The 19,990-nt window shown below is 37.9% G+C and overlaps 2 protein-coding genes across 3 annotated transcripts; one reads left to right on the top strand and one right to left on the bottom strand.

The window, feature by feature from the left end:
* Nucleotides 1-521: 521 nt before the first annotated feature.
* ppp1r13l (protein phosphatase 1, regulatory subunit 13 like) lies at nucleotides 522-16,939 on the bottom strand. Of its 2 annotated transcripts, none has more exons than XM_039622774.1 (14): nucleotides 16,444-16,939; nucleotides 15,347-15,597; nucleotides 9,429-9,492; nucleotides 9,197-9,318; nucleotides 8,252-8,807; nucleotides 7,432-7,524; nucleotides 7,231-7,319; nucleotides 6,496-6,856; nucleotides 5,944-6,410; nucleotides 5,676-5,813; nucleotides 4,866-4,999; nucleotides 2,526-2,692; nucleotides 1,780-1,973; nucleotides 522-1,653 (listed from the first exon to the last, which is right to left on the bottom strand). In XM_039622774.1, exons 3-14 carry the CDS (start codon nucleotides 9,463-9,465, stop codon nucleotides 1,618-1,620), a joined length of 2,394 nt encoding a protein of 797 aa, XP_039478708.1. In that variant the 5' UTR covers nucleotides 9,466-9,492; nucleotides 15,347-15,597; nucleotides 16,444-16,939; the 3' UTR covers nucleotides 522-1,617. The 2 variants fall into 2 exon arrangements, with proteins under 2 accessions (XP_039478708.1, XP_031616243.2); XM_031760383.2 differs by having other exon boundaries at nucleotides 9,429-9,509; nucleotides 16,444-16,938.
* Nucleotides 16,294-19,794, top strand: opa3 (outer mitochondrial membrane lipid metabolism regulator OPA3). Its single transcript, XM_031760382.2, has 2 exons — nucleotides 16,294-16,465; nucleotides 18,859-19,794. Exons 1-2 carry the CDS (start codon nucleotides 16,324-16,326, stop codon nucleotides 19,185-19,187), a joined length of 471 nt encoding a protein of 156 aa, XP_031616242.1. The 5' UTR covers nucleotides 16,294-16,323; the 3' UTR covers nucleotides 19,188-19,794.
* The last annotated feature ends 196 nt before the right edge of the window (nucleotides 19,795-19,990 follow it).

Raw genomic sequence — 19,990 nt, 5'->3', positions numbered from 1 at the left:
AATCAGCGTTGGCACTAATTGTCCTCAGGGATTGTGTTGAAAAATACAAGCGTTGGTGTTAATATCAGTGCAGATAGTCTGTAGATCAAAAGATGCAAATCAGAGTTAATTTTAAAAAAATGTGCATGTAGCTTTTTTGGTAATTACACTTATCCATAATAGTACAGTTAACTGATTAATTAAATATCACAGCAGTCCTGTGGGTGCTCTGTGGTGTAAAAGCAAAAAGACTGAAAAAGATCAGGGAAATGAACGCAACTTCAAATAAGAAGAAATAAAATAATTTAGCAGATCTTTTTCCATGTATAATTTACAGTGTGGGATAATGCTGCAGAACAGCCTTGAATGGTGCTTTTTCATATGTTACTATATACAGTTTTTGCTTGCAAAACATGCAGCTGTTGAAATACTTGATAATACAGTGCCATCTGTTGGTTGGTAAGGGACATTTCAAAATGTTATTTTCAAGTAACAAACCTGCAACTACAGCACATTTTAAAGAAAAGGCAAAAACAAAAACATGATATTCATCTTTTTATTCAGTATTCAAATATTTGATCACTATGTGCTCCATAGAAACCTAAAGGTTAGATGCACAGAGGGCCCAAGTAACACAAGTGAAACTTGTGTGGAAACAAAAAAAACAATATAATAAAATCAGTTTTTGTCACCAGGAGGAAAAAAATAAATCACATTCACTACACCACTGTGAGTACACACACAGAAGCACATCCACCCAGAAAACACTTTCAGAAAAGACCCACTTATTTAGTGAGCATAAACATACAACACAAAACTGAAGGCAAAGAGAAAATACTGAGGTTTAAAATACTATGGTAAACCTACTACCTCCGTACTGATAGGAGAACACAACTCCTGACATTCAAAAATCACACATATTTCAAGAATATTGTTGCTATTAGGATTTAACAGCCACTGTAGCCAGAAAAAGTTACAGTTGAATACTAGTACTAATATCTGAGAAACTATTTGCAAAGACTGTGATATCTGAGTACATTTCTGAAATATTATGTAAAGTGAAACATTCCATGCTAACTGCTCTCTTTTACTGTGGTGCTTCCTTTCTGCAAACTTTTCCAGGAATGAAATTTTAGATTTTAGTTTGATTGAAGCAAAGCATTTCAAAAGTGAGCAGTCACAAGATTTCACACACCTGCAATGACTTTGCTGATAAGTTGACTGAACATCAAAAGCCAGTGTTTGCATTCTGATTAGTAACCTTACCAACTTTTTACTCATTGTATGGTCAACCTTTGACTGAAGACTAAGTAATCAGAACAACATGGACGTTCACCCCTTTGTAACATTTGGATAGACAACAAAACTTGACTATCTGTTATAGAGTTGTAACATAGATAATTATTCTACAGCCGAGCCGGTACAAACGTAAAAAGATTTATCCTTGTCATTACAGCCAAAAGGAATATAGAGACTTCCCCTTTGCCTCTCCTTCCCTGACAGATCAAAACAAATTTAGGTCTGCAGTCTTTTTATTGTTGTACAGACACAGTATGTTCAACTAAAGGCCTGAAGCTATAAAGCATCTGAGAATAATCCCTGCATCAGTTTGACCAAACCTGATAATCAGGATGCCATTTAACACAGAGATTTCGGCCGAACCTTCGGGAAAAGCTAGAAAAAGAAAAAAGACAAACATGACAACAATTAAAAGTCATGTTTTGTTGCAAAATGAAAATCATGAAATCAGGAGAAAAGGACTGAATTGATGTTTTCTTTATTTAGAAAGTGGTGTCTTACCCCAAAGTAGTTGTTTGGAACGAAGCCTTCCCTGCCACACAGTGAGGCCCACCACCAGTCTGACCCCTCAGGTTTCTGGAGGATGGTGACCATGTCTCCGTCTTTAAAGCTCAGTTCATCTGCTGCCTGAGCTGGGTAGCTCCACAGGGCATAAAGCACTCCGCTGTTGTCCACCCCCATGGCTTCCTCCGCAGCTGAAGAAAGAAAACAGGATACATAAAAATATAAAGACTGCTGTACCAGAAAGCAGTAGTTTGGAATAGTATTCATTGAGAGGCTAGAAGTCACTATATTTGCTTCGGATTTCATAATCATTAAAGAAATTATAGTTCACTACAGCTTTATTTAAAAATCCCTTCTTAAAGTTTTCCTACTTTGTATTCTTAAATTAAATTTAAAAAAAGAAAGAAAGAATAAAGAAAGCTTGTAATTATAGTGCCTCCTTGTGTAACAAGGACAACATTTATGTCCTCTTAACATTTCTGTGGGTGTAGAATTTGAACAAAACTATTTATTATTTTTTTCTTACTATTATTTATATTACAACATATGATATATACATATTCTGTACATGTCTGTGAATGGCTGAATGCTACTTAACAAAACAAATGACACTGAGGTTAAACATGCAGTAGATTTCGTCAGTAGAAAATATTACATGATAAGAAAATATGATAAGTTATAAGTACTATTTGACTAATTAAACAGTTCATAGTACAGTTTACGTGTGGGAGTTGTTGTCTCACCCCTCAGGAAGGTTTCGCACTCCTCATATCCAGGAGCATAAGGGTCACACTTCTGGGAGGCAGTAGCTCTGTCTCTTTCTGTAACGGCCATGACAGCAGCCCCACTCCTCACCAAAAACTCACAAAGAGGACGGTCATTGCAAGAGGCTGCACAATGAAGAGGAGTCCTGTGGGCCACATAGAGAGCTTTTATTATGTTGTATTTATAGATATAGATATATCCGTACACTGTCTTCCAGTTCCAGGGCTTGCGTACCAGGATATAACATTATATTAAACAAATAAAACATCTACACCTTTGCAAGTCCTTCAGATCAACTTCATCAAATGATAACGTAGTATGAAAAACTTTTATCCTTGTCAGCACAGTCAAAGGGAAATATTTATTTAATAAGAACAAAACCAAAATGCAAAAAAAGAAAAGTTAAGCACACCACATGTTAACCTTTTTCTGTATTATCAGACTCTCATATCATTATGGTCGAACTATGGCCCACTTTTTTTTAGCAACGTTGCTTGAGTTCATTGAGCTTTGCAGGCATTCATTTATGCACAGTTCACTTACGGTTCCACCACAGCATTTCAGTGAGGCTGTGGCCAATGCAAGGCCTTAATTCTTTTCTTTTTCAACCAGTCTGTTGTCGATTTACCAGTATGCTTAGAATCTGTGCCCTGTAGGACGGATGACCAAGTTTAGTCAAAAATGCTTCACATCTGATTCTAGAATACTTTTGTATATAAAGAAGTTTACAGTACACTCAAAAACTACATGTTGCCTTGGTCCTGTAGCTGCAAAACCAGCCCAGACATTACCCCTCCATCACTGTGCTTGACAGTTGGTATGAGGTGTTTGTGTGAGGCAGTGCATCTCCACTTTAAGCATGTCTGTCTAAAGATATTCTTTAGACAGCTATTTACTAACATGTGCATGAAAATGTTCAAGTACACATTTCTTTTGTGCAAAAATTGTGTGTATACACAAAATTAATATGGAATTTATTAAACATGAGAAAGGTGGTCGATGTTTCAAGACAGACGTCTGCACGTCTATGGCAAGAAAGCAGGGCCAACTGAAAATGGAAACAATTGCACCCAAAGAGAAAGCCAGAAAAGTTGAAAAAGCTTTCCAAAGTTAGGCCTTCATCATTTTGTTCTAACTGTGTTCATAAATTATGAACCAATTTGGTATAAAAGACTGATCTGGCATGATATGTTTGAATGAATTTGTGTGCAGGCATTGTTACTAAATGAGAACCATTGTTCCAGAGGCCTTGTGATTTGTTCAGATGCAGGTTTTCAAACCTAAGCCATGCTGCCATGTTATTTTTAGAGAGAACAGGCTTTCTCTTGGCAACCCTTCAAAACAATCATACTTGTTCAGTCTTTGTCCAATTGTACTGCCATGAACTGTAACATTTAACATGCTGAGGAATGAAATGTAACATTTAACATGCTGAGGACTGGTGTATTTTGAATGGTGCTGTTTTTATATTTCAATTTTAATTTGTCTGAACATTGATGTTGGGGTGAATGTACTGGAACATTTACTGGCAGCTGTCTTTAATGTTTTCCTTTTGCGAATAATCTTTCTCCTAGTAGAATGATGGATTTCATCTTGTTTGGAAATAGCTTCATAACCCTTTCCAGAACAGTAGGAAACAATAATTGCTTCGCTGAGATCATTGGTGCACACTCCGGTAAGGAGAATGGGCTTGCACGCACCTGAATGCACCAGACCTGCAAACTGCCAAAACCTCTGCTTTTATAGAGGTGGTCACACTTAATCAAATGTATTTTATCAGCAGCTCCTGGGGGCTACTTACCATCTTAAGCCATCTTAAAGCCCTTCTGCATGGAAATATTATTTATCCAATTTTAAGGGTGTGTATAAATCTTTGTTTTTGAACTCAGCTTCTGCATTTTTGGTTGAGTTTTCTACTTTCAAGATTAAAAATAAATCAATAGTTAACAACAATCTCCCTGCTGCATGTAATATGATGCATTGAGTTTTAGTCACCTTTCTCACTCACTTTAAGACCCGTTTTATGGCTTGATGTCTTTATCCTTTTTTCTTCTTTCAACTGAAATAGGTTATTCTGCGGAGAGGTTTCTTCCTGTTAAAGGGAGTTTTCTTCCACTGTCGCCATTTCCACATGACTGTGCAAACAAGGAGTAATGTTTTGTGTGATCTGAAATAAAATTGTTAATTGAATTGAAATAGGTTATACTTTATTTCCACATGACTGTGCAACTGGTTACACAAATACGGCTTTACAAAAGAGGCAAACATAAGAGGAAATAAGAGAAAGAGGATGTATAAAACAGTAAACAAATATTTACCAGCCATGGCTGTCAGATGCACTGACATTAACTCCAATGCGAACCAGGAAGTCCACAATATCGTGATGCCTAAAGCAGACGGCATTATGAAGGGCAGTGATGCCTTCTTCATTTGGTTGGCTGGGATCACTCATCTTGGGAAAGCATTTTACACACAGTAGATTTGTCAGATAAAATGTGATTCATTTCCACCCCTCATTTAAACGAATTGGAGACATAAAACAAATAAGATTTGCATCTGTTGTAACCAGTTTATCCACTCTGACATTCGTTTAGCATGACTGCCAGCATTTCTTTCAGCAAGCCTGTTATCACGACTACTAAAATAGAAGTTGAAGCTATTGTGCTGACTGGAAGACTCAGGGATGAGCTGAACAACAGAACGCATACTCAGCATGTGTTCCTTCAGAAATCTTAACTTAAACATAAAACATTTTTTCACAATTTTCAGTACTGCTTAATGTCTAAATACAGCACTGGAGCAGGAAGTCTGTCATTTCACTGTTGCAGTCAATAAACTGTATTTATAAAGGCTGCTGATGTAATAAAAAACTAGGCCAAACTCAAGGCAAATGAAAAGTTTATTTTACTTGTATTAAATGTGTGAACCAACATTACTCTGTTCACTTGATGTTGCCCTTGATTTTATAGAACTATTATGGACAGTCCTCAGAGATCATGCTATTTTCTTGAAATACATCCAAACCTTGCAGCCTGCACAGTTCATGACTGGACTTTGCTAACTGAAGTTCTCTTTAAATTCTTAACATAATTAAGCTAACAATAGCGAGATAGAGCTAGTATACATACCTCCTGGACAGCTTTCTGCACTGTCTCCAGGTCTCCAGCTAAAGCTCCATCAAGCACAAGCACCAGCGGGCTAAGCCGAGCCCGCCTGCCAGAAATTTTGCGCTTCCGATTAGGCAGGCGCAAAATTGAACGGTAATTCTGCACGGAAAAACAGAATACCAGTTTGTATAAAGCAAAACACTTGGCTGCAGAAGATTGCATTCCACCTTTTAAAACATTAGAAGCTATTGTTATAATTGTTATATTGTTATTGTTGTTAAATACTTACTTTGTCAGTTTTAATGAGAGTGGATGTCTTAGGCACAGGTGGAGGGGGAGGGGGTAAAGCAGCGTCCTCCCCATCTGATGAGCTGCTACTCTCACTACCTTTGTCCGCCTTGTGATGGTATTCCTTGCGAAAGAGCTTGTTGATAAGATGTTTGTACTGGTTTGGTTGGTAATGCGAGGGCCTCTTCAGGGGCTTTGAAAGGTTCACAGAGCCCCGCCTCTTCAGGGCTCTGGGAATTTCTGCCCTGATGCGCAGGACCTCCTCTATGACAGGGGTCACATGGCTCTGGGCATCAGGTGCCACCACTGGTTGCAGTGTGGTGGGGCTTAGGGGTCGAGGAGGTTGCTGATTGGTGCCCTCGGTCTCCACACTACCCTCTGACATGGCAGGATTCTCCAAATTTACAGGGGTCTGCTGAGCAGACACCAACCGCTCTAACTCTGCATCTATATCCGCTGGGTTCAGCACTACATGGATAAAAACCACCATTTATAACACAAAGATTCATAAACCATAGTGTGGAAGTGTTTGCTAATGTTAAATGTGTTTTACCGTCACTGTATAGAGCTGGCTGCCACAGCTCAGGTGGCTTCAGCTGTGGCTGAACTGCAGGCGGCTGGAAGAATTCCTTTGGGATGGGCACAGCAGGTTGGTAAGGTGACATGTCACTTTGTCCTCCAACCACTCTGGGTTGGGGGGCTATCATTGCTGCCCAATAAGGATTTTGAAGGCGCATGATGACAGAAAGAGGAATGGGTTTATGCTGGCGGGACTGAGTTGAATTGGGAGGAATAGAAATACGGGAGATGGGCTGAGACTGGTAAGGGGAGTGAGACTGGGATGGTGGTACTGCAATACGTGCATTGCGGGGGAGTGATCCACTGGAAAACTGAAGAGTATTAGAGTGACGATCCTGTAACAGAAGAAACAAAAAAGGGACATACTTTTTTTTCCCCTTTTATTTCAATGTAAGAAGTAATTAGTTTTTTTGTGTTGCATTTCTTTTTCATTAAACTGGACATTTTTCTGTGCCACAGAAGACAAAAAATGCAGTATTACAAAAGACATGCTCTGAATTGAGATCAAGATTTTTAGGAAAGGTGCATCTTGTTCACTAATGTTCCAATCAACTTTTTCTTTTCTGTGGAAAAACAAGGAAACAGAGTAATTTGCATATCTGAAGTTTCTCATGAACTGCAGGGAGTCTGGAAGCAGATTCCTTGGAAATAAAGTGTTGCGATACACAAAAGCCACACAAACAAGTTTCAACTAGTACTACTAATATACCTTTATGGGGCTTGGAGCTGGAGAAGGGCCATCGAGGTTGGATTCTCTCCAATTGCTATTCGGCATAGTCGACCGCAACCACTCTGTCTCTGCAACAGGAAGGTTAAAAAACAAAAAGAACAACAACAAAAAAAACTTGCTTAGATTACTGGCAGAGACTCATTCCAGAAATTCACTTTAAATTGTCATAAAACCACTAACTGTCATAAGTGTGGTGAGGCTTCCTTTCATAAGACATGTCCAGATCTGTCTCATTCCACTTGCCAGGACTCTTCTGCCATTGCACAGCCTCGTCTGAGATTGTGGGAGATAAAGCAACAAACATATGAGCAAAGGAAAGACAAAAATAGAGAAAGTGTGCTAGAAAGTTAATTAGCTTACGGACCAGTATTATTTTTTATAATAGCTTATCTTCATGAGTTTCTTTTTTATAACTGAAAGAACACTGTGAAACGTCTACTTTTAGATTTGTTTTCATGTTCAGAAAGTGAGGGTACTTAATTTTCTATCACAAATGAAACACTATTATATACTAATATCAAACTGTTAGTAATACTGTTTGTTTTTGTCAAGTTCCTGGTTGCATCAACATTTGACTACGTATGAACGACATGACTGCAGCTGCACTTATAATGTACCATTACTAAAATACCATGTTTAGCAATGCAAAAACTCATTTATTTACAAATGAGTTGAATCCAGTAGTTGTGTATTTACAGAATTACGTTTAGTCATACTTTTTAAGTGCATTTTATCTTGCTGATTGAGTAGCAGTTTTTTAAGCCACACTTTAATGACATCTCTACCCAACTCACCACTTTATTTAATCCAGATAATATTTTAATTGCTACATCTCAAAACCTGACTATATCCAGATATGTTGACATCATTTAATTTGACTTGTTGGGTAGTTGCTTACCTAGTTTCCTAATAAAATGTATTAAAATTACTACAAAGGGAATAAAATAAAATGAATTTCATGATAATTAAGTTTAAATGTCCTGAAAATGAAAACCTTTACCTTGTTGCCTGGAACTGCTAAAATTTCTGGGAAGCGTGCTGGACATTGGATAATTGACAGACAACGGAGAAGGGCTTCTCTCGAATCGAGGCGACCTTGGACCCATCTGGCTGTTGTCATAAGGTCTGAGCAAATTGGAATGGGCTGAAGCAGATGGTTCCAAAGTAACAGCCTTTGGGTTTGGAGCAGGGCTTCTATCAGTGGAGCTAACTGAGCTTCGTGGGCTCTTGTCATAATGAGGCAAAGAATTATACTTTATGTTTTGAGCTGAATGGCTGTAACTATGGTGGACGATGTCAGATCCAGCTCGGACTGGAGCATGTGGACTTCTTTGGAGCTTTGGGGATGATAGTGGGCTTGAGGGGAATACGGGGGACGATCTAGTATTATTATTGTTAGAACTGACAGAGTCAATGGGACGGAAGGATGCTGAGCTTGTGGAGTAAGCTGAAGAGCTGGAGGATCCATTACTGTTGCCACCGGATGCCTGTTTAGTAGTGGAAGTGCTGGAATACAAACTGGACTGAGGCTGCTCTCTGGAGATACTGGAGGTGGCCTTCAGAAAAAAGAGATATGGATATCACGGAGTTTTGTATTTTGTTTGTAAACACAAACACATTAACATGTTTTTGTTGGTATTCAACTACATCTGAACAAGGGTGTGTTTGAAAGAGTGCAAGTGAATTTGAATGTAAGTTTTTACTTTGGTCTGTGTTCACAAATTTACGAAAAATCAGGACAAGGAAACCTCCTCACGGGCACAATTTAATTTAGAAACAGAGGAAAGGAAAAAATAAATAAATCAACCACTGCTGGTGGCAAGCTTGATATTTCCACCCATGTTGCACACTTTGAAGGACTACAAAATGTAACTGTTATAAACTAGTGCAAATTAACAGCTAAAAGAGGGAAGCTAGTACTACGTGTGTGTGTATGAGTGAGTACCTGTGACTTAGACGCTGTGTTGTTGTTGCTGGAGGAGGCCTCCTGCAGCAGGGAGTTAAACTCTTTGGATAACTCGTCTGCTGTAGCGAGTGATGCACTCAGATCATCATTCATGGTCTGGACTGAATATAAACCGCAAATGTACAAAACTCCATTAGCAGAGGATATTATTCCCACATGTACAAATATACACTGAGCCAAGTGGAAAAGTCAAACATTAGTGGAAACTCACACAGCATGCTGCTCCCAAAGCTTGTTTGAGAACTCATGACTCATCAGGTAGCAATAACTTGCTCCTGAAAACAAACGCCACCTGTTAGGACAGAACCCCCCCAAAAAACAAAACACTTTCATCAGCTAACAATCTCTTTATCATCTGTTTAGAAGAATTAACATTTTACAGGAAATGTTTCTCCTAATACTGAACCACAGACAGACTTCCACGAATCCTAATTCACTTTAAATCAACCTTGAAAGTTGGATTTCATGCAAGATTTACTTTGCAAAGCTCTTCCCTTTCAGCTGCAAGCTGAAATTGCCTTCAGGCAATTTCCAAATAACCCAAATGCCTGTCATGTCTAAACAAGCCACAATTTCATGATTACTGAAAGTGCAAAAACAAAAATATGACATAGTGTACAATTGCAAACATTTATAGTGACATTATAGACATTTGAGCACCCTTTTAAGTGCTGGTTGCAGGTGTTCATCATACCTACTGACTCAACCAAGTTATCTGAGATACCAGGTGCTCAAGCTTAACATCACTTATGACTTATGTTTGAGTGTCAGTTTCAGACAGACAGGCCAGACAGACAGGTGCAGTACAGCTTCAAGTGTGTGACAAATTATAGTAATACTAACACTCCAGAGAGACACCGATGCAGGCTGGGCTGTTCTGTTAATGAATTTAAGCCAATAAAAAAATATGAACAATGAGCTGCACAGTAATAACCACTTTGCATAGAAGCCTTTGCAAAGGCTTTTTTGTGTATACATTTGAATGCACTATAAAAAGCTGAGAGTCACCACTGCTCGTTTCTGAGTAAACTTAAAATATAAATTTATAGTGCATCTTCAGCCTTTAGGTCCAGTAAATATTGTTTATGTAGTAGAAATCTTATGAAGACCATTTAGTTCATGACATTTCTAAAAGTAACTCTGTCATGTTGAAAGCTTAACTTATCACCCTTATCTAATAATTGCTATTGTGAGTGCCAGCAGATTTCCTTTGTGGTTTACTGTTCTTTGTATAGTTAACCAACTATGTTCTGCAGTAGACAAGTAGATGTTACATGAGCCGCAATGGCTGCTTTCCAACGCATAGCTAGTACAAAGTTAGAATGAAGGTGGAATTTGATGTTACTAAAGAACATTGTTCAAACTGGCTTACAGTATATTCAAATTAGTGACACCTTCAAGAAGCAAGTCCTCTCAGTAAGCAGCCTACCAAAGAACATCTGGGCGCTTGTTTGGACATTTATTTTGAAGTATTATATAAATCAGCTTTCATTTCAATGCTCAATACATTTCTACCAACATCTTTGCTGTTGCAAAAGTCTCTCCTGCTATCCAGGACCTACAAGAGTTATGACCATGGAACCCAGTTTGCCCTGCAGGCAGTGCAACAGCACTGTAGACTGTAACACTATACTGCAAACCACCCAGTTTTACCTGTCCTTACCGTCCTATATTCAGTTTATTGCGACATCCCTAGTTTAGATGTAATGGGGGAAAAAAGTTGTGACAGAGGACAGATTTATTGAATCTCCTCACTTTCACTTAGATGCTGTTTCCTGATACTTTGATTTTTATTGTGTTAGACTAGATACAGATTACACATGTACATGACAATGACAATGAAAATGAATTTAATACATATAATGTCTAGGAAAAAATATAAAACATTTTTGGAAAGGTTCCTCAGTTCACTTTTAGTGGTTTAAAGGAGCCAAGCCACTTCAACTAGGCATGAAGAGTGATGTGAGATTGATCTTCGTGGCCCCCGGTTGTTTAATATTGTTGTGTTTGTATATAAAGAAACCTTGTCTGGACCAATCTCAACCAGCACTGGTAATGCACATCCTGCTCTACATAATTCTGATATACCAAATTAGAATACCAACTGAAAATTAGCCCTGGCCAGAGCAAACGAGGGTTATATGAAGTAACAAATACTAAATTTACAGCAGAATCAGATAAGTGTTATTCATACTATTTGTCATGCTGTTCTGTAGCAAGAACTTGTCACATCTCAGTCAGGCCTGGGTGCAGGCTCACATTCCTTACTCCTCCCAGTGAGACATTCTCACACATTCGCACACTGAAACACTTACCACTGTCAACAGCAGCTCACACATAAAGAGATTACACTCTCGGTGACTCACAAAGGTCAGGCTGATCACCCATTCACTGAACTCTCTCTTTACTGCCCAGTTTTATTCACCCCACCCTTTTTCTTCCTGTGAAACTCCTCTGCATGCCGTTTGGCACCTTTGCTATTTTCTCTTGGTTCCGACAATTTTGGCTTTGTGTTACCGGAACACTTTAACTTCACCAAAACTAGAACGGCATCAAAATTAGATGTTACTTAATTTATTTTTAGATGCATGTAAGAAGACAAGTCAAGTTAAAGTTTATTTCTCTAGCCCATATAGAACAACCTTAGCTGACCTAAGTGCTGTACAAGGTTACAGAAAATATACACTGGACAAATCTGTCACTAAATCAACAACAAACATACATAAAATGATCCAAAAAGACAAAGTAAACAAGACTGTATTTGTAGAGAAAAGCCAGGGTACGCTGCTCGACTAGAAGTGAAAACAAGCAAGGATAAGCAGTTTTTTTTAACAGTGTTTTAAAATGATTTAAATGACTCTTTTGGTTGTGTTTATGATGTTAACTTTTCTTATAACTTAGTTTATTGCAAACTAATAAAGCACATTACTGGGGTTAATATAATGACAATATTGAATTATTTCTCTCCTTTCACTTTACTTTTATTTTGTGTTCTATCATCTTCCATTACAAACCTATCATAATAACATTTAGATTCTGGATTTGCCTTTGTTTTTGTGCTATTTTAGTGTTAATTTTGAGATAATCTCTTTAATTTATTTGTCCTTGTTTGTTTTGTTTTTTAATCACAATATGTTTCCTTTGTTTACTTATCACTTTTGTCTTATGCAAGTGTATGAATCTAAAACAAATACTAAAAAATCTAGACAACTCTGTGTAAAGAAAAAAAAGTTTCTACAAGTGAAGACAGAGGTATATAGTGAATAACTTTGTTTGTTGGAACAGCCAATATCCTTTCAGTTATCACATATAATATCTCTTGAAGCAGTTGTTACACATTTTAATAGACATGTGCTACAGTAAATAAAGATAGAAGCATATGTAAATATAGAAGTGAAAAAACATCAATCATCTAAACGTTTAAAGTGAACTGACAGCTTGTGGCTACTGCAGCGGTGCTGTCATCTATTTCTGGCTTTGTCACGGTTAGTTTCTTGGAAAACCACATTTTGATTTTCTTGCCAGTGCTTAGACTAGAATGTAGTACAATATAGCAACAATTAGCTCTTTCAAGTGGTGAAGCCAACATAAAAGCCACAGGAATAAAATATAAAATGGCACTTGACAAAACTACTGTCCCCAAAACTACTGGCAGCGCAAAATGTTAAAATTCTGTTAGGACACTCTGAAAAACAGAGAGAAACTATGGGAAGCACAATGGAAATTTAGAGATTAAAGACAATAATCATTAGCTTTGCAAAATGCTAGGGTGTGTCTAACCAAGACTACAAGCAGTCTCTCCCTTTCCCACTCCTTTTATGTCTTTCGCTAGAAGTTCATGATTACACATCCAATTCTCTAGTTTCATCCTAACTACATATTTCTATCTAGGTATTAATTTCCTGACTGTTCTCTTTCACAATTGTCGGTCCCTCCTTCATATCCTTCCTCCAGAACTTTGGCTTTGTGCTGGCAGAAAACTTGCAACAGCATGATAAAGCATTCCCTTTATACAACTTCCCTTTGTGGCCTGCTTCTCATTTTTGTTTATCATAGAGTCCTAAAGCAAACTTTACCTGTAAGTCATCATACAGGCAACACAAACTAAATAAAAACTTTCTGCCAATATTCCAGAACTACTCTACAGGATTTCTTTGTCAGCTTCCAGGGGAAGACAACTCAAGCTTTTTCAATTGGTCTTGCATAGTAAGATTTTAAACACCAAGAGTCCAAAGTCCAACATCCAGTATAATGTTTACACTGGCTCATCACTGTTTCATGTAGTAAGAATGTTTGAAAACATGGTGAGAAAGGAGAATAAACCCAAGGATAATTATGCAGATCCATGTGGGAGGCACCGTGTAATTACTGTGTGAATGACCAGGAATCTGTGTTGCAGAATTCTGAGATCATCATGCACTGATAGGCTTTATCATTAGTATCAGTATCATTGCCTCAACAGATACTAGCAACACATGAGCAGTTTATGTGAAAGGTCATGTCAAGGCTTGTAAAACTAATTAAAAAAACTGCTATGACGGTGTGCTGACCTAGCTACATGAGAAGTTTAGTTAAATTTGACTATGAACCCATGCTGACATTAGACTAATCGTAAATGGCTCATTGATTAAAACATGGCATCTACTTGGACAAGATAATGAGTTGCAAAAACCCCACCCAAAGAACTCTGTTTTTTTTTTTGTTTTTTTTACAGTGCTTTCACCTGCACTGCTGACCTAGTTAGTCACTGAAAGCCAAACCTACATAATTACACAAACAAGCGTTCACACTAATACGCTCTATTCACGATAGCAACTGTCACTTCCAAAGACTTTACACAATACATGACTATTATACTTCTCAAGCTTGGGATAAAAGCCAGTCACTGCAGACACAAGAGCACATAAACTATGGATAGACCAGAGACATGCTGAGTTGACAATTACTAATCCAGAACAAGACTATAACTTTCCTTCCTTATTCACTTCACTTCTAGCATAATGCTGTTCTCCACAGCATATGACACAGGAATCTCTCAGTGCTATATGACATTTCTGGGACGTTACATGCCAGATCCATCCATCCGATGCCTGCTTTGTAACATCCTTGAGCTGTGGTGCAAAGCAGTGCCATTACCAAGTAAATATCAGCTGGTATATGCGTACATACATGAATTTGACCACAATTTTTTTTTTAAATTGGTGAATTCTGCTTGGTTTTAACAATTTTTTGCAACAGGTTACAGCAAGTGCAACAAATGCAGCCAAACTTGTTTTGATAGAGAAACCATCTAAAGCACACATGCTGGATAAATGCCATTTCGTCCCTGTTCCAACAGGAAGGTTTGCTTTGCTTGTAAGTTAGAGTTGTGTATAGATCCAACATGCAGTTCAATTAAAGAAAAATTGGCACATTTGAATTTGTGATGTAAAATTGACTGAAACAGTGGTTACACTAACACTTAAAGTTATGAATGAATTTCTTGCTTATCCTAACACTAAAAATAACAATTAATACATTTCATCCATGGCAGGACCCAGTGTGGAACAGTCCAATAATAATGCACATCAAAAACTAAAAAGAATAAAAGCACAAATCCTCACAAGTCCTGATAGAAAAGCCACCCTGGATATTGTGTTTCTACATGGCTGTATAACTGTATTAGACTACATATATATATATATATATATATATATATATATATATATATATATATATATATATATATATATATATATATATATATATATATATATATATATATATATAAAACTGTAAATAAACGATTGTTTTACTGGTTGGACATCAATGTCCAGTCAGCAGCTCGCTTTTGCACTTCAGCTTTTCGTTGTGGTTTTGGACAGAGGGGCATGCCAGGCACGGTTGGTAACATCTGATTTTCATTACAGTACACGCTCCTCCTCAAATATAAGAAACCTCGCAATCAACTAGAAGTTAAAGGAGATACGATGTGAAAAAGAGTTTTCACAACTTCAGTTGAGCTGCGAACAGACAACTAATCCGACGTTACACAAACCGTAATCCAGGCACCATCTTAAAACGCAACTTAAAGTTTTCGACCATTAAGACGGGCAAACTTGCATTACGGAACAAATTAAAAGTTCATACCTCAAAAAATCAGAGCCTGTCCTTTTGTCCTAAACTCAAGAGAAGAGAATCCGTTGCGTCCAACCCTTTTTGTCTTCCTGAAGTTGGGATCAGCCTCAGTCGCTCTCTTGTGGCGGCGGCTCCAGACATTTAGTCATAGCTGCGTACTGAGTTGAGTTATTTTGGCTGATAGTCCAGCCCCTCGGCTTTCTTCACTGCTGTAACCCGAGCCAGGTGTTTCTACCACAGCTGTTCCAGGTGAAGTATATAATCTGTGAGGGAGGAGTTGCGTATTATTTAGTATCACACAGACAGGTAACTGTTGATTTTTTTTTTTATTCACACCCTCACTTTTAAATAGAAATACATATATTTTTTCAGTTTATGAACTGTGTGAAATATATATATGCATATATATGCTACCATATATAGCCTACGTTACATGTATAATAATAGACTATTGTTTTACAAACACAATTATGTATTTTTAAAAAGACATAACTGTGTTTTAATTCGTTGGGCCTACATACATTAGCATATAACTTCCGATACACCAGTCTCTCTCATTTAAAAAAAAAAATAAAACCATAAAATAGTATCTTACTGTAGTTTATAATGGTTGTGCAGTGTGGAAATGATCTAACATGCAGCAATGCAATATGATGCCACGTAAAAAGTAGTTTGTCATTTTATTAATTTAATTAATTACCTATTTAGTTCATTTTTAAAGAGAAAATTAATGTCAAACATCAATGCTGTTATTTAAATTGGGAAAGACGGGACGTTTATCATTAAGTGAGTTCTAACTAATAGCAAAACAAGATAACAAATACAAACAAATACGTAGATAAATAAATAACCAAATAAGTAAGGAAATCAGGGCGTTTCACTTCACGAGACTTGGACACGTGGACGGATTTGTGACTGGGCTTGTCAATCATAAACGTCATCACGTAACCTCTACGCACTCCGCCCCATTGAGAAGCGTTTCCGCCAAGATGGTTGTCGGTGCCTTCCCTATCGCCAAGCTCCTTTACCTCGGAGTGAGGCAAATGAGCAAGCCTGTGGCTAACCGGATAAAAGCTGGAGCCCGGAGGAGCGAGTTCTTTAAAACTTACATTTGCCTGCCGCCGGCACAGCGTGAGTAATTTGAGCTAACGGCTGCTAATGGCTTAGAGTTCAGTCCAGTCACCTCTGACGGTTGATAAGCATGGAGAGCCGCAACAACCAATGACAATGAACCTGAAATGACTGTTATCCAATCATCTTTAAGAATTTATATCTTCGACCAATAGCAGCCAGGCAAGCTCTAAAAGGGCGGGTCTTGTCGTCATTGAACAGGTTGTGTTAGCCTTTGCAATGAGGGCACGGCAGGACAACTGTAGTCCTAACACCCTATTCAGAATGTGACACTGACTTTAATTAGACAGAAATATGCTAAGTGGACACTGAGCTCTATTGTTTAGACATATCTGACTCTTGTTTGTGTTAGTCATTTAGAATACTTCGCAGGCGGCAAGTAAAGCTTACTGTGTATATCATGTTGTGTTTGTAATTGTGTGCTCCATCATTCATTTTCAGATAATAAAAAAGGCTACAAATAAAAAAGAAGCTACAGTTTTTCGTTAAAGATAGAAATTTTAAGTAAATTAATGGATCAAATCGAGCTTTTATGAAAAGGTGCTGGAGGAAAAAATGGCATGGTATTATTTGTTGACCGAGTAGATAAAATGCAATAAAAGGTTTGATTACTATTAAAAGGTAGTCTTGTCTTCATATATGATGGCTGAGTGAAGCAGAAAGGATTTTACTCCAAACTGTGAAAGTGTAGTCATACTTAGAGCTGTCAGGAGGTGAAGGGGGGAAAAGACATTAGAGCAATAAGGTGAAAGTACACCAGCTTTTGAGGAGTCTGAGCAGGGGCAAAATGACAACACACAAAATTTGTTATGGACAAGAAATATTATGTAAGCTAAGGCTCTGAGGGATTTGGCCTCTCAGTTGCCATACAGGACACCCGTGAGTGTGAAGGGATTCCTCTTTACATGGCAGCCTTCTTGCATTCTGTTTAAGAGACTTCTCACTTTCCATGGGGCTTTATTCTTTTCCCACTTATCACTGGCATCAAGAAAATGTTTCTCTTTGATGGACTGCTGAATCTTGAACTATTAACCAGTAAATTTGGATCCCAAGTTAGGTGGTGACCACAGATATGCTGAAGAATGTTTCAGTTTTAATGCTACATTCAAAAATGAGCATCTCCCTCTTGTTTGTGCCCTGAAAAAAAAGAAAAAAGAAACCTGGTTGCCTAATTTCTGTGTAATGTATTAAGAGCACCACTGATTTAGTGGTTTTGGACAGTGCTTTCCTGTTTTCATGTTTTATGCTAAAAACAATTTCAACCCAATTTCAGTAAGGTATTAATGCTACTTTCCCTTCAGAGATGACCACCACCTTCTGGTTTTTGAGCACTGACATTGTTTTCTGTTTGATTTAATCAGAGGATCACCTGTTTGGTGGTTGTGTGCAGCGTTGTCCTCTTTTCATTCTAAAAATTTTTTAACCCTATTTCAACCAGGCTCCTCAAAAACTGAAATGTGTTCCTCTGAGCTTTCAACTTTCGGCTCTGATGTCTGGCATTCCCCCAGCTCATCTCCTCACGGCAATAAGACTGACTCCCCTTCTGCAGTTCTCAATAAAATCCTGTCTGCCTCATCCTACTCTTTGCTTCCTGAAGTGTGGTAGCAGAATGAGAGGTAGTAAGTCTTCTGTCCACTAGAAAGGACACTGAATAAAAAAGTAATTGCTGGGTCCTAGGAGGTTATGTCACAATTGAAGACAAATATAACCTACATAAAATGATAAACTCTTCAACTTCTTTGTTGTCTTTATTCATTGCACAAAAGTTCAGTTGCAGCTAGAACAGTAAGTGAAGATGTAAATATAATTCCTCATACAAACCTTTTTAGCAGCCACAGTCTCTGGTATGCATGTTATTTAATTGCTTATAAGAGTTGCACAACAATGAAGGAGAATTTTGGACAACTCCCAGCAAAACCTGTTTTAGTTCAGGATTTATGTGATGCTTTAGTTGAACGGCCCTTTTCAGCCACAGCATCTCACTAGGGTTAAGGTCGTGGATCTCCTTTAGGTTATTGTCTTGTACATAGCATTACACAACCTCTCCCGTGCTTCAGGGTATGGACTGCTGGGCTGAAATTCTCCTCTAAAACATCTTGAAATACATTTTACTTTATTATTATTTCAGTGATTGCAATTGTCCATCACCTGAAGTTACAAAGCCTCCTGAAAACGTAGTGCTGCCTAGACCGTGAATCTCAGCTGGGTAGAAGATTATAATAAATTATAGTGCAATGATGACATGCATCTTAAACCATAAATGCAGTTTCTCCTGTATTCACAACTTTTGACCAGATTATCTGATCCTTTTAATGAAAAAGTGAACAGGACCCAAACATATTCAAAGTCTAACAACTCTTTCCTTATATACTGTATGCTCCTTGTTCCAACAGTTTATCACTGGATTGAGATGAGAACAAAGATGCGGATCATGGGCTTCAGGGGAGCCACCATTAAGCCGCTGAACGAGGAATCGGCAGCAGAGCTGGGCGCCGAGTTACTGGGGGAGGCAATCATCTTCCTCATTGGTGGTGGATGCATGGTGTTAGAGTACAGCAGGCAGGCGGCTAACTCTCGCCGTAAAGAGGAGGAGCTGAACGAGACCCTCATAAGCCTACAGACGCAACTGGCAGAATTATCCCTAACGACAGAGACTCTAAGTGCGCAGCTGAGAGAGGTCAACAGGCAACTGCTGTCATTTCCTGTTCCCACCAAAAAGTAACAAATTTAGTTGTTTGCTATACAGCAAGGCATAATGTCGGGTTGTGGGGTGAAGGAGTGAGTGCACGTGTATATGTACAGCCTCATAGCTTTGAGCTGGGTGGAAGAGGTTGATATAAGTATATCACTGCAATGTGGATTTGGGTACTGTCATTTGCTCATGTTCTGAGCAACTAGTTGTAAAAAAAAGGAATTGCTATGATATTCATAGTGAATTTCACTGGCTGACCTTGCATGTTCATTGTAAAGTTGACTGAGTGTATATAAAAACTAAAGTGGTGACCTTAAAGTTGATATATACATATATATTTTTAACAGCTTCAGCATATTCCTTTCTTTGTAATTCAGTGATCCTCGTAGACCTTAATCACTTTGGAAATGCTGAATTATATGATTTTTTTTTTAAAATACTAATTATGAGTTACTATTAATGGAAAAAAATATAAACACCAAAAAACAAAATCAGCTCATATCAGTGGATTAGTTTTTGAGAGAATCTGCCCCTGTACTGTCCATAAAATTCCATGTTGTAATTGCTGGTTTGTAATTGGATGTATGGTGACAATTGGAAAAAAAAAATTGAAATAAAATGATATGCTGGCTGTTGATAGCGTTTTTGTCATGTTTAATACGAAACAAGCGAATAAAAACTGAAAGCACCTCCAGAGTGGATGATGTCCCGCGTTTCTTCACATTACTGTAAAACTACAGTACCCAAGATGACGTCAATGTAACACTTCCTACTTTGGAACGCTCCAAGTGCTTAACGCGTAACATACAAAACATCGTTCTCTTTGATTTCAT

The sequence above is a fragment of the Oreochromis aureus genome, linkage group 14 (genome assembly GCF_013358895.1).
Source record: "Oreochromis aureus strain Israel breed Guangdong linkage group 14, ZZ_aureus, whole genome shotgun sequence".
NCBI lineage: Eukaryota > Metazoa > Chordata > Actinopteri > Cichliformes > Cichlidae > Oreochromis > Oreochromis aureus.
The sequence above is the reverse complement of the archived record's forward strand: the minus strand, read 5'-3'. Positions and strand labels throughout refer to the sequence as shown.